The 15,534-nt window shown below is 41.0% G+C and overlaps 1 protein-coding gene across 1 annotated transcript in view; it reads left to right on the top strand.

The window, feature by feature from the left end:
- SDK1 (sidekick cell adhesion molecule 1) overlaps positions 1 to 15,534 on the top strand; it is a gene marked incomplete at both ends in the record, with an annotated part of 357,418 nt that overhangs the window by 235,284 nt on the left and 106,600 nt on the right. The window contains 3 exons of the mRNA XM_079542659.1: positions 5,120 to 5,256; positions 11,853 to 12,000; positions 12,876 to 13,016. Of these exons, the coding sequence (XP_079398785.1) occupies positions 5,120 to 5,256; positions 11,853 to 12,000; positions 12,876 to 13,016 (426 nt within the window). The remainder of the gene's footprint in view (positions 1 to 5,119; positions 5,257 to 11,852; positions 12,001 to 12,875; positions 13,017 to 15,534) is intronic.

Here is a 15,534-nt window from a genome sequence, read left to right as displayed (position 1 = left end):
AAATAATTGTATGTATTGAAACACACCAACTCCATTTAGCCTGCTTTTATGTTCCTATAAATACAATATGGGATGGAATACATACAGAGAAAATAAAGCTTGTTCCTGGAGCTACATAAGCTGAGTTATCAGAGTGTATCACTCTCCTGACAGGAAACACTGCAGATTCCAGCTCAGAATATCCTGAGGGTTCTCTGTGTATATAAAATATTCAGAATTACCACTATCTATGCCTGATGATACCTGCTGCTCAATATCTGCCTCTGCAGTCCATACTAAGGGATCTCTTTGTTGTATGAATGTGACTGAGAAGTATGGTAATGCTACATTGTTGGAAAATCAAAGCCCTTTACAAGCCTCTGTTATGTCACAACATCGAGTAAAATCTTTTAGGCTCTTTTTCTATGCAAAAATATGGAGAGGACAATGTAATATAAAAATAGGCAATTTATTCCTGGCAGCAAGTTCATCTTCTTTCAGATCTCTTTCACCAAAGAGCTATTATCGCTCTGTCTTCTTCAAAGGCAGGAGAGGTGAGCTAACCAGTTATTATAAAACCTACTGTGTTGCCAAGAATGCACAGCACTGCCATTGTCAATCACTTAAAAAGGAATTCTGATTTTTTTTTCAGATATTTGTAATTGATGCTTCTTCCAAATAACTTGGTTACTAAACAAGAGCAATGAGAACAATGTGGAGTAACAAATGAAAATGATGTCTCATTACAAACCTATCTTCACATGGTCCCATGTCCCTGAATTCCGGCAGCTCATCTCTTTTCCTTTTAGCAGACACTGAAAGCAGGAAGGATGTCAAGCTTGAAAGTACATTATTCCTTCATCACTGAAAAAGAAATCTTCTATTTATTTTTTCCAGCCTCTCAGTTGAGGTGTTATCCAAGAAATAAGGTTTACCGCTGAGTCTAAATACACTTGATATTCAGAAAGAAGTACCACCCAGAAATGCACTTGGAAATACAATCATCTGTTCATCAAAGGGCTATCAGAAACATTGGTGTTTTTAGTGAAAATAAAGCATAAAATTCAAGAGCCTTTCCCAAGACATCTGTAGGCTTGAGCTTGCAGAGACTGCCTGAATGAGGCAGGAAACAAATCTGTGTGCTCTGGGGTTTGGCAGGTGTTTAATTTCAAAAGTCCACCTTGTTATAGGCGTGCAAGAGACAAAAATCCTCCAAACTAATCGATGCCTTGCAGGAATCAATCCTTCCAGCAAAAGACACTGGGAAGTCCTGAGCAACACATGATGTGTTTCTTTATTTAAAATGTTATAAACTTTTATGAGCAAAGCCATCAAGGCTGAGAGCTTTGCTAGATTTCCTGCCTCAACTTCTTAGCAAATTATCAGGTCTAGCAGATGAACCACCTGCTCCCAAGTAGAACGTGTACGAGGGACCTGATTTAGGAAGTCATTTACGAAGTGGGAGCAGGGTTTTTTTTATAAACTGACAAGAAAACTTGTTTAATCTCCCTTGCCTTTTTAGTAATCCTCTCTTCAGTCACAGTCTCTCTAATTACCTGCTGTTGGACCATTTTTCTCAGAAATCTCTCCAAACCATGTCTGGTTTATTTCCCGTAGCAAATAGTCTGTTTTAGCTAATTTTGTAAAACACTGTATGTGTTTGCTGAGTAAATTTTTCAGCTACCCTCTGGCAGTGATGAGCTGACTCAAAACATTAGAGTTTCTGTTTTGAACATGTATCATCTGTAAGTAGCTAATACTTCTCTCCTAGATTGTCATAATAGCTCCATGTCTTTTTTGTGCAAATCTGCCATTTTAATTGCTTTGTCAGAGACCCCTCAGGTCACTTTGGTGGCTACGCCATTAACCCTGGGCTTATCTATCAATTACAGATTTCAAAGGGGTCTGTATATGGTTTTTGCTATCATATGAAGCAAGTCATAGAAAACTTGACTCCGTGCAGCTCTTCAGCATTAGAGGCATGAGTCCTTAAGATATTGGAAAACCTTCATATATTTCCTGTTTGGGGCTTCAATGAAAAAAAAAAATAAACGGATGATAATGCTGGATTATTAGTTTCCAATGTCTGATCAAGGGCTGCTGTGTGCCCTGCTGTTACTGTCCTAAACCTTACCCACTTTCTTGGTGTACGAGAAGTCGAGCAGTTCTCATCCTGCCAAAGACTTGAAATTACTATTTCCTGCAATGACTTCTTGAATGTTTGCAGCAAGAAAAAGTAATCTTCCTAAGAAAGAAGCAATGATCTGTTTTGGGAATGTGAATGTTCATGGTGGTGGTACAAACCTCATTTATCATCTGTTCCGTGTATGCAGTAGCAAGTGAGAGGGGAACAATGTGCAAGTGCTTGCTAAGGTAGGAGCTGCTATTTATTAATCTCTGCTTTTGTATACTACAGAGAGAAAAGTACACTTCTGTGCTGGAAAGTCTTTGTAGTTTTAAATATTTATTTCTGTCCAGGTGTGTTTCTTAGGCACTTATAACGTCTGTCTTGGGGGATTTAAATCTGTGAGCACCATCTGTTCCTGTTCAGTGTGGACACATATGGGTAAAGAATATGATATTAGTGGAGATAGGTGTGCTGTCTGGCTGCTGCAGCTCGTGCTGTCCAGTCTGAGCAGAGGCGCCTGTTTCCATCATGTTGCTGACAGATTGCCATTTTGTATCAACCTAACAGAATCATCAACTAAACGCAAATCGTCAGCAAAAAAAAAAAACAAACACATTTAACCTGAAATTGTGCTTTGAAAAATGTGAAGAAAGGAAAGTCTTTTCTCCTGCCAAAGTCTTCTATTATTTGTGCCCTGAGAAAAGGACTGATCCATAAGGCCTTTTACTCGTGTAGCCTCTTCCTTCTGTAGCGTAGCCTCTGTCCTCAAATCAACTGTTAGTTCAGACCTGCTGAACATAAGGGAAACAAGATTACCCAGTAAATGCACACCCTGAGAATATCCTCAACAGATTCCAGCAGTTTGTCCCGTTGTTGGAGGAGGAGTTCCCAAAGGATAGGTTAGCAGTCAGCTCCCTCTGGCCATCCCTCCACATTGCTCTCTGTGAGCATTACCTTCTGGAAGAGCCAGAGCCTCAGTCCAGCACTGAGCTCATCCCACTGGGCCTGGTGATAAATGAAGTGGGGACTGCGACTTCTCGAGCCATCACAACAAGAGGTTTCACTCTCCTGCAGTAATTTCCTTTGCCAACTTAATCACAAAAACATTTTTCTAGCCAGCTTGCTCAGGGACACGATGATAAGTTATAGCGGAGGTTTAATGTTTATTATAATTTAATGTTTCATTCAAAATTAAGTAGCACCCGCCTGTAGTCCCTGTGTAAATGGCTGTATCTTAAACCTCACTCCATGCTTCTCGTGTGGCAGGCTTTTTCTTCTATTTTGCCTTGCAGGCCAGCTGCCCTTCTACTTTGTTTTCACGTCCCCCTCTTCCCTAAGCTTTGCAGCACTCTGCTCAAAGTTTGCATCTGTTGGGCGCGTTCATGCTCTTGTCTGTGCCTGATGTTTCCTCTAATCCTCTAAAACTGACCATATATCTGCTGCTTTTGCACAAAAATCCAAGCCTGGGTGCTGCCAGCCCTGACCCAAGTGATACCTAAACTTGTAATCAGTGGAAAGATCAAGGTGTCTTGGCCAAGCACTTGAATGACATTAATACCAAAATGATCCTCCAAGTTGTCTTTCCACAGAAAGAGCCTGGGGTGACCATGCCTCTGATTTGCTTAGGCATTTAAAATCAAATGAGAGGGGAGGACCCATGGAGTCTCAAGCTCAGCCCTAGGAATGGAGCCCTAAAGCCCTTCCAGCCTGGGGAGAGGTGGGAAGTGAGAGCCTTCTACTTGTGCATTTCTCTTGTAACTCTTTGGCTCCTCACTTCTGCGTTCCTCAATCTTCCAGCAGAAACCTGAATCCAGAGCATAATCATTCTTCTGGCTTAAAGCCAGAGTCTGTATTTACTTTTGTGAGTGGCTGAGGAGTTGCGGTTTTTAAATAACTGCAAGCCTTCAGTAGCATGATACATTACTGTGTGAAATTACTGTTTTTAATATTAAGCATATAAGGTCTGCTTGTGGCTTTCTGCTCTGGCCAGAGCAGATGAGCAGCTCATGTTGAGGGAAAGATGCCACTGAGCTTTCCTGGGAAGAAGCACTGACTGAATGGGCAACAACTGGTCCTCCTTGCTCTTCCTTTCCTCTCAGAGATTCCTGTCCTACTAAAAACCAGAATGGAAGGAACAAAAGTCAGGCTTGAATATAATTGCTGAAGGACTCGTCGCTGGATGCAGTTCAGCACATAAGGAACATAGCAGAATTTAGTTTTCTCACTGCACCATGCAGGCTCTGACTTTCAGGAAATGAGTCCAAATGAAATGTTGTTCCATAAATTGCCTTTATACCGAGAAATTACACATTTTAATTGAGCTGCTGTTTTATTTTTATTTTTTACTGTTTCATTTTGTATTTCTGTGGGGTTTCTACAGGCATTTTCTCTACATTTTCTGGTTGGGTGCTTCCAAAAAAATCCTTATTATAAGAAGGAAGGATTCTACCCATGACAGGATAAGCCTGAATCCATGAGTAAATCAAGCTGTTCTGTAGCCTAAGAATACATATGGTAATTTTGATTAGTAGCTCTATATGGATAGTGTCAATGTCTTCTGCTTCCTTGAGTATGAAAAATTCCATGTTAAATCATATCTCCCATGTGTTTTACTGTTTATATGCATTACTGCTGTCATGTTTCTAGGACATCATTGTAAGAAGGGGAAAAGAAGTGAGAAGAAAATTTATTGACCAACTTGTCTCAATCAAAAAGCAGTATGAAAATTGGCTTCTTCCTCATTTAGCAACATTTCCATTAGCTGTTCTAAGCATCAGCCTTGGGACTTTCTGCAAAAGTTGTGGGTTTTTTTTTCCCAAATAGGACAAAATTGTGAATAATGTAGAGATGCCTTTCATTTATTTAATTGCACAATGGCTGCTGGTAGTTTTATATCTGTCATCATATAAGTCTGATGTCATGTGCCTTTAGCTGCCTATACAACTGTCCTGAATGAAATACAGATTGATTCTGCTGTGCATTTTTTATCTTCCTTTCTCTTTTCCTTCACAGCGAGCTGCCTCATTCCCCTCAGAATCTTCTGGCCATCCTGAATTCCTCGTACAGCCGCAGTGTGGTGCTTTCCTGGGTGCGTCCTTTTGATGGAAACAGCCCCGTCCTCTACTACATGGTCGAGGTCTCTGAGAACAGTGAGTAAAATCAAATATGTTCCAACCTCATATTTGTCTTAATTATTTAGCCTTGCAGACTTAGCTTTTACCAGAGCTGCCAAAAAAACCTTACTGTTATTTGCCAAATGAGGGACAGTATACAGGGAAGTCCTGGGTATTACACTCAACTGTTAACACCCTTATAGAGTTCAACTACAAAAAAAGACCTGATACAGTGGATTTGGTATATAGGGAATCCTTAGTTCCACTTCCAGTATTGCCAGCCTGACTTCAAGCACATCAGCTCATCCCTCCATGTTTCTATTTGACATCTGTCAAATAGCAGGAGTCACATTTTATTTCTTTCCTGTTGTCCTTTGCTCTGTGCTCATAGATACCCTGATGCATTCAGAGCCCCAGCTTCACCTGAAAAGTGTAGGCAGTCTGATAGCATAAGGAATTGATGGTCTGTCACAGGAACAAACTTGGATGTCAATAGGAGCTGCTGCTATGTCTGTGTATGGTTTCATACGTTTTCTCCAGTTTCCCTAGGTTGTTTTACAGCCTTCTTTCAGGTAGGTGGCTGAGGATACTGAACCGTGAAACATACAAATATTCTACCTTTGTTTGTAGCCTTCATAGGTTGCAATCCTGATCACTGTGAATTGCCACTGCTCACAGGTTTGGCATGCTGCATGGCTTGCCCTTTCTGGCTCTGTTTGCAAGGTTATTCAGGGACACCGCTAAACGCTTCTTTCAGAGTTGATGGAAAGACGAGGTTATATGGAAATCGGTCACCTTGGCAATACTTTCTAATCTCTATCACACTAGGAGCTGGAAATCCAAGCCTAACAATTGGTTCTTGATGAAAAAATTAAGAGCATCACTTTTTCTGACATGTGGAAATTAGCTGCTGCATTAGTGAATGTGAAACAGTGCTGATTTCTTATTATCTAGAGAGTAGCATTTTGTTTTGCCACACAGAGAGCTTGAGATGAGACTTGAGCTTCAGATCACATACAAGCCCTGTGCTTTGCAGGTTGGAGTGCATAGCTTTTCAGATACAGAGGCCCCAGAACTGATGATCTTGACATCTGTTGCAAGAAGTGCAGTTTTGTAATGGAAATCCCAAATGGTGTCTGGAATTGCCGTCCTTAACACAGTTCCAGATTTATTTATTTTTTATAACTAATGACTGAGAAAATTCACAGTGTTCTGAGCTCACACCCCACTACACCTTTTTATCACTGTCTGTTTTATCATCCCTCTTCTCTCTCCTAATATTGACTGTAGGCAGTAAGTAAGTGCATTTTCACTCCCTGTGCCCGTTCTTTCACTCGGGGTTATTGCCCTGAGTGTTTCATGTCTCCCAGTGACTTTGACAGAGACAAGTTAATCAACTCTCAGTCTGGGGACATGATGCAAAAATAGCAGAGCTGTATTTATGTGGAGACAGCACAGAGCTGGCCAGAGATATGCATGTGAGTCCTGCACTGTGCTGCACTAACTGGGAAGCATCACAGAGCCCACTCAGCCTCCAGGTCAGATTTGGAAGGTCTTTAAGCAACTTTGTAACAGTGAGGCCTTGCAGGTCTAGTACAGACATAGAGTAGACATGCCATCATTTCAAGAATGCTATAATTTGTTTCCTGAAATTTGTGGAAGGCTCAGCAGAAATCAACAGTAGTGCTCCAGAAATTATGCAGTCTCTCAAAGCTCCACAGGATCCTGTGAACCCTCGCTCATTCCATGATAGATCAATAATTTTGGCTGATGGCATTGCAATCAACCACTGAGAGAGTCTCATTATCACAAATCATAGGTATATGTACTTCAGCTGCATAAACCAAACACAGACCAGGCTTGTTGTCATCTGAGCATCTGAATTCCCAGAAGTATTCTAGACCTTGCTCTCCTTTGAGGTTTTTATCTCTGCATTTATTTACTTTGCTTTTATGTACAGTCTCTAACTGGTTACCCATAGAAGTAGGACTAGAAGGAATCCAAGTCCTTGAATATTCCACTCTTACTGTGTGTGCTCTCTCATTCTATATATTATTGCTCAGCTTTATAGATGTCAGCAGCATGGTGGAACAATGTCAACAGTGACTTCTCTTGGCAAAGCTGGCTGAAATGTCTGCATATTTTCAGTGTCTCGTTTTGTTTTATATTCCTCAAATGTTTGGTTTGGAGTCATTGCGATCTTGTTAGCGTGTGGTTAATATCTAGGTTTCAAACCTGCTACTCCTTTGGAAAACAGCATCTTTCCTTGGTCCTGTCATGTTCCCCTCGCCCCCTCGTGATGTTCATGAATGAAGCTGACTTTTCATCTCATGAAGGTACAATTGTTGCCTGATATGACTGTGCAGAATCTCTCTCTGCTTTCCAAAGAAAATCTTTTGTCAGGTTTTCCATTGGCCCTTTTTGTGCTGCGGAAAGGGCGACTGTCAAGGAGTCAACATATGCCTTCCATGAGCTCATGTGCTCATGGCTGTCACATTTCCACCATCAGCAGCAGTGCAATATGCTAAACATCCTAATCCCTGTTTGTTTTCACACATCTAAAGCTTAGAGAGGGGCATCAGAATTATGATTTATTTTCCAGTTAGCAAAGCTGCATGGAAGGTATTGTTCTTCATTCTGTGGAGCTTTAATGCATGAGTTTGGCTTTGCTGTTACAAATGCCAAAATGAAGTCTAGTTTTGTTTGTTCTTTTAGCAGTTTTGCTTCAAATAATTTTCTACTCGCTTTCTGGATCCATTGTGCATTTTGAAACACGTACCGTAAGTGAATCCATAATAACAGTATCAGTTTCAGAGGACTAGCTGAAGAGGGTTCAAAATAATGAGTGTAGATTTCAGAGGACTAATTACTAGCTACATTAGAGAGAGGCGTGTCATTCCACCTGGCGTGGATTAGAAATCCTTTTCATTAATATCAATTCAGTAAAGAGATATAAAAACCTTATTTTAATTAGAGGAAAAAAACAGTGGCAGATCGCATGCATAAATTGCTGGAAATATGAACGACTCCAGTCACCAAGTCACCTAATTTTTAAAATGAATATATTTGGCATAATGTAATAATTCTCAAATTACAAGTATTCACAGTAGGCTGTGTCTGTGGGTGATTTGAGGCATATGGCCTTGAACATTTGGGGGCAAATTTATAATCTAATTTGAAAAGCACAGTTCCAGGGAAACACAGTCATTAACTATTCTGCCCACACGGAGCCAGGAATGTGAACCTTCGTTTCAAATGAGATTTTCAAATAAATAGTAGCATGTGTTGCTGTTATTTGCACTAATATGATTTTTGGATGTTTCATGACCTCTTTAACCAGTGTTGCAGCGTTCCTAGGAACCCCTATGAAATATCCTCATGGATTTGGAAGAAGTTCCACTTATTTTACTCTTAAAAAAAAGTTCAGATTTCAGAGATTAATCAAAAATTATTCTGACCAATTTTTTATCTGAGCAAATTAATACTTAGAGAATTCTGTCAAGTGTAGTTAACATTAAAATACATTTCTGATTTATTATATTCTGAGATATCTGTGCAATGTAATCATACAACTCAAATTCATCACATCATGCCAATGAGGAGATAATTAAAGCTCCTATAAACAGCATCTGCACATGCTTCACTCTGAGCTCATGAATTGTCTTGCTGAACTTGGTACGAATATTGAAATGATAAAAATTGAACACAGGGATAAATCTTTGCAAAACAACACTGTTTTCTACAAACAGGACTCAGATCCGCAAATGATGGTGCTGAAAGATACTTTTTCTCAGGGCAGTGGTAGATTTTGTTGAAGTCCTACCAAAGAAGGATGAAAAACTTTGGTTTTGTTTGAACTTTTTGCAATATCATATTGTCATGAAAGACGAATTCAGTAGTATGGTAAATTGCAGTGGTTCCATCTGTGCTAAACCTCTGGAGAAGAAAAGAGATGGAAATGTACTCCAAAGCTGCAAAAATTAGATTTCTGCAGTGGATGTGGTCTGCAATATCAAAAAGAAATGATTTTTGAGGAACTTGCAATCAGTGCAAGAATTGTGAGGTAGACAGGGGAATTTAAAAGAAATGCCTCTTGGTGAATAACCAGTGCTGTCAAACATATATATTGTGAGCGCATCCAAAAACTCTTAACAGAACATGTCATTTCTCAAAGCCAAAAATTGCACTGTAAGCTCGAGAGTAGCCTGTGAGATTCTTGGTTTCCAAGAAATTAACTTGGAGAGGCAATTGGAATTAATTCAGAATACCCAATATCCTTAAGAAGATAGACAACTAGCCATGAGTTTTTCAAACAGTGGCAATTACAGCAGAAGAGCAAGCAAGCAAAGCCCAGAGTACACTCTGGGCAGCTTAAGTTAAATGAAGGATTAGTGTGGTCTGTTCAATTTATTTATTAGTTTGACCTGGCAAGTCTCTCACTGTGGAACTTCTCCAGGCTTCCTGGGACAGGCAGATGACAATCATCCTTAAAGGAGATGGGAGTCAGTGCTGAAAATCCTATGGAAGGTTTCCGACGTCAGAACTGCTTTTCTACGCAGTAAAAGGAACTGCTGTACTATGCTGGGTTCCCTTCTGTGTTTAAGGAGGGGTAATGGCCTCTCAGAATGTTTAGTTTATTGACTGATTGTCCAAAAAAAAAAAAGACCTTTAAATTTTGAAGCTACTCTGCACAGTTCCTGTATCCACTGCTCCAGGAGCAAGCAAATCCCCCCCAAACCTCTTCCCTTTAGGACTCAGAATGCCCAAGAGATGAATAGGGTTCGTTTGTGTTAGTTTTCAGTTTAATCTCTCTTCCTGCCAGATCTTTTATCTTCCACCAAGAGAAGAAAAAGAATAAATAAAGTATTCTACAGATGCAGCATATAAACAGAGCAGAGCCCCAAGGTGCTGAGGAGATTAATAGGCCCTATTGTTGAATCAAACTGCTCACTGCATTGAACTGCTTGGGCTAAGCACTCTCAAGTGGTGTTTACACTAGCAGTTAACAAATGGAACTGATTTGCTCTAGGAAATGGACCACTACCCAAGAGCTCGTACAAGGGTATTTTGCTCTCTTAGTGTTGTCTGTTCTTCCCTTTCCTCATGCAACTGTTTCAGGCAACTTACTAAGTCAGCCATGGCTGAATCTTGATTGGGTCCTGTGCTCTCTGGATGTCACAGTGTAAGCAGTTGTTTGTAAACCCTCTAGAGAAACTTGATTAAAAAGGAAGGAACTAGGGTGCACCAAACTAATGCAGGTATCCTTCCTCTGAGTGCTTTGTAAACAACGCCCAGCACTGCATTCAGATCATCGCCACCCAGACCTTGCAGCAGAAGCAGCTGACGGCAAATCATCAACAGCTGGCAGTGATGGAACCTGACTGCTGTGCAAATGTCCCTCTTCAGCATTCCCAGTATTCTGCTGTGTCAGTTTTCTTGTTAAAAAAGACTTTGTTCTCAGAAAGCCATTACTGGAATAAATATATTCTGAATAATTTGAAGATGCAGAGTGTATAGCCCAACAGGCATCACACCCCAGTAGACTTAAACTTGCTAAGGAATCTGTCAGAAAAACACTGAATTAGTAGTTTACATCTTGGTGTGAAGCTTTCCTTTCACATTTGGGACATCTCATCTTCATTTTCAGGCAGACGTGGAGGTGACCTGCCAGGAGCTGCAGTGCACTTCTGATGAGCAGCATGCACAGATACATTGCCAAAATCTACAGCTAGCTCCTCAGTCATTTCCAGAAGTATTTGTAATTTTGAGCAGGGAGCTTGAAAACAGCTGGTATTATTTAAAAACTGAACAAATCTTTAAGTTGGCTGCTTCCATTGCTGTACTGTTGCATCTCAAACCAAATGTCACGTCTCCTTCACTGCTTCAGTCATGACTTTGGGGAGAATATATACCATCAGGCTGGAAAGAAAAGAAGTCAGGATATTTAATTTTCAACATGCTTAATTTCTGACCTCTTTGAAAACTTGAAAATACAGTTTGGGCATCAGAGGAGCTCAGCGTGTGAAGTATCTGAACTGACAGCAAAGGTTTTATAGTACTGCTGGGGCTGTTTATACCAGGGAGCCTTCCTGGTATGAGTAGGTGGAACGCCAAGTACTGGAAAAAGAATAAAACATGGAGAATCAGAAGCAGAAGCTTTCTCAGGTCTTATAGTGAAGCACTGATTTGGCAGAGAACACCACGCTTCTACACCTGCTTGCAAGCTGGGTAGAGAGATATTCCAAACTGCCTGCGAATTTCATTACAGACCTTCCACCAGAGCCACTCATGGGTGTGGTGTTGTAATGGCCTGCCAAACAGATGGGTTGTGAAATACACAGCCCATCTGTCTTTATCATGCTTGTTTCCTCTTTTATTAAAATGTTAATGAATATAGTTTTTATTTATTATGCCATGACATGTGCAGCATCACTTTCCAATAGACAAATGTGCAATCTGCATAACCGTGTGGGCTGACAGGAACACTTCTTTTGCTGCAAAGAAACTTCTTGGTAAAGTTCCTCTGAGGAAAACAAGTAGAGGGAGCCCCGTGCAGCCACAGACACATCCTCCCTTCTGCAGAGCTTTCAACAAGCACTTCCACCAATTTCAAATGTTCCTCATTCCGACAGATTCTCCCTGGAAGGTTCACCTATCAAATCTGGACCCGAAGATGACCAGTGTCACTGTGAGTGGACTCACCCCAGCCCGAACCTACCAGTTCAGGGTGTGTGCAGTTAACCAGGTGGGAAAAGGCCAGTACAGCTCCGAGACCAGCAGGTACGGCAAAAATAAATGCCTGCATACTGCGTACATGTGGGAGAAAAAAATGTTGTTGTGAGAGAACAAAATAAAGTTATCTTTTGCACAATAACCGAGGAGGGGAGCAGTTATCATTATCCAGGTCTCCAGAGAGTGCTCTGCGGCTGTCAGTAATTGGTGGTAATGGCAATTAGGTGATGCGGGAAACCAGCACGCAATGGGAGAGGTGCCCTCGTGTTACCAATGTATCAGTGAGCATTATCTTGGAAGGTGGTCAAATAGGTATACGTACAAGCAAAACATTTTTATTCCTATTGTGTTAAGTCACTGAAGTTAGCCCTGCAAGGAGTACAGCTTTCACCCAATCATTGCAATGTTACTTCTGGAATTCACCCAGATGTGACATAGAAGGATGGCTTCATCAAATTTAGTTTCAAATGCATCCCCCTTCCTCTGTGAACCAGAGCTTGCTGTGAGCTTGAATTGCAGAACAGCTGAACTCTAAATGGCTTTTTCAAAACGTAGGAATTTGATATGAAAAATATTGAAAGAGCTGAAAGAAACAATTTGGAAGGAGTCACAGACACTGGACCTGAGCTCTAGCTCATTCAGGCTTGTAATCTTTTTAAAGAGTTGTAGCAGCCTGGGTGATTCAGAGAGAATAAGGCTACCTCAGCTGTCTGTCTTTCTACTTGCTTAACTGATTTCTTATTATGTTGATTTGTTGTAACTATTTCATGCATGTCTTCAGCAGTCTGATCAGCATTGTATTTCTTTCAAGTCATCAGACTTTGATAAACGAAACTGGTTCGCTTGGAGTTGGATCCATGAAATAGAAACGTTGCATATCCTTTATCTTGACAACCACCTCCGCCACATTCTTTTGCATTCAGGTTGATGCTACCTGAGGAGCCCCCCAGTGCCCCACCTAAAAACATCGTGGCCAGCGGGCGCACCAATCAGTCCATCATGGTCCAGTGGCAGCCTCCTCCTGAGAGTGAGCATAACGGAGTTCTTCATGGGTACATCCTAAGGTGAGTAATTTTCTTCCCTCCAAGGTCTAGAACTAGACTGGTGTGTGCATGAGGGAGCTTTTAATGGTGTGATTCAAGGATGTATGAAAAGCTATTCCTAATTCCATCAAATATATTAGTTATTCTTTACAACTGCCGCGGCTGCATTGGTTTGTTACAGACGAGAAAATGCCTATGTTCAAATAGTCCAAAGGGTGCAGACATACAAATTCCAGCCTTTCTTAGTGAGCTCCAGTCTGCTTTTTGCTGTTAGGTGCTCTGGATGAGTGTGGAGACTCTGAGCATCCAGATAACTTTTTTTCATTTTCAAATATTCTAACTATGATAAAGCGGGAAGTTGGTACCTGTGCATTGCAGATGTAATTTGTGCTTATTACAACCTCAGCTCGAGAGTTTAACTACCTTACCAAAGACACAACAAACAAAGGACTCCTGCACTATGGAAGAGCAAGAATACAATCAATAACTATCAGTTTTGTGCCAAACAAAATGGAGAGGGGGAATGACAGGTCAAATGCTTTGTGGCAGACCTTGATTTGGTTTTGAAAACCGGTCAATTGAGTGAAATTCTTTCAGTCTCAGCTGTGTTAATGAAAAACAGATTCAGACAGTAACTGGGAATCAGTAATTCATTCAATCTTTTGCTTACACGGGATTTATTTTTAGGAAAGGGTGCTGCGACACCAAGAGACTTTGCTGAGCACTTCCATTTTCTTATGTTTTAGGACTCAGTTATTCACTCCTGCCCAATTCATCTACAGCTTACTGGATTATTTGGCTTCCTACATTTCCTGCTATGTTAGCAGCCAGCTGGGGCCATCCCTTTCATAAGGGAGGCACTATCTAAATCAGAATTTCTGTGGGAAACTCCCAAGCATTGCACCTCCACTGATGTATTTCCTGCTGATGCTTATGGCCTATTGCAGGCAGGTTGCTGACATTTTTAACACAGGATCTTCCAGACCTATTAGAAGTTAACTAAATGCTATAGTCTAAATGCCAGTCTCCTGTTTGTGCTGTGCTCCTGCTTTTGCTGGCATGGGTGGAAATTGTTTTCTGGTGCTGGAATGTTGGTGAATTCCCAAAATAGAGCTGGAAAGTTCCTTCACTCTATAGGCAGAGCTGAAGATGGTTAATCTCCCTGTCACCTGTACTGAGCCTATGACAGTGGTGAGCCACTGGAAGGAATGCTGGATTTTAAGAGCTGGGGCTCAGTTTGAAAGCAGTGCCAGTCGTCGCTGTCAGGTGGGAAATGATGCTTCAGCTTCTGCCCTTAGCTAAATCTTATCATGAGAGCTGGATACCCCTCTGCGTAGGATACAACGTTGTTTGTAGAGTTCTTTTCTTCAAACAAGCCTACTGGACGATGAGATTAACTCCTAAGCTACTCCTGGTATGTCTGAACCAATCTCAGCGTTAGGTCAGAAGCAATCCTGCAGCCTCCCACGTCTGGCAATCTGCTCCATTTAATCTGTATAGCATTTCCAGTCATGTTTAGCTTAAGAGTTTTCTACAACTGTTATTAGCATAATTGATTCTGGTCCTCACTGTAACATCTCTTTCCTTTTTAGTAGGGAGTGATCATATTCATTATGCTCAGTCTGTGGACATTTTTGATGTCTACACATTTTGTCTAGACCGCAGAGCAGCAAAAGCATTTATTCAAAAGGAATTTAAGATTATCATATAAAAGCACAGCTGTCCTAGGTAATAAACCAAGCTGTTCTCCCAAGTCAGAATGTGTGGCCACAGCAATGTGTGCACCGACGAAAGGCCTTCCTGCACTGATTTCTATAGAATTAGGATACAGCACCGTGCATCCCAGAGACCTGACGCTGAAGACATGCAAGATACTAAACTGATGGAACACCTGATCTTTAAAAGTGAAGGTGCACTGCACAAGTCACATAGAGTATACATCAAAGTCCGCGGTGAGAAAAATCATGAAGACATGACATTTCTGAACTGGCCTTCTTTCTCTGCCCTTTTTCTCCCTGGCAGTATTGCATTTAGGGGAGTGTCATGCTAACAGCATAATAGATTAAATCACAAGAGCACTCTGCACCTTGTCTGCTAGGTGTGAGACAAAACAGCTCTGTGCCAACAATCGGCTTTGCCAAGATGCATACAGCCTTGGCAGGAGACAAATAAAGGAATAGGTAGATGTCACATAAAGTAGAAAGAAAGGAAGAAAGGCATTCAATAAACTCAGCTGAGAGCTGATACTTCTTTATTTCCATTTCTATTTCATAAAGGGAATTGTAGGATCACAAATGCTGATATGACAAAATACAGTGAGATGGGGAACTCCACAACAGAGGAGAAGGGGGTGGTTGGTGATCAAGAGCTGACCTGATTAGGGGAAGAGTTTAGAACAAAATCTGTTGCTGAAATACTTGTGGAAGTTGTCTAGCTGTACAGATTTAACTCAGATAAATTTAAAATCGGTCCTTAAGATGTCAATGAAATTGTTCTGTGCTAATAAGATTTTGGTGCTTGTTGTGAGGCAAACAATGAA

The sequence above is a fragment of the Tetrao urogallus genome (assembly GCF_951394365.1).
Source record: "Tetrao urogallus genome assembly, chromosome: 15".
In the NCBI taxonomy this organism is placed as follows: Eukaryota; Metazoa; Chordata; class Aves; order Galliformes; family Phasianidae; genus Tetrao; species Tetrao urogallus.
This window is presented reverse-complemented; position numbering and strand designations above follow the sequence as displayed.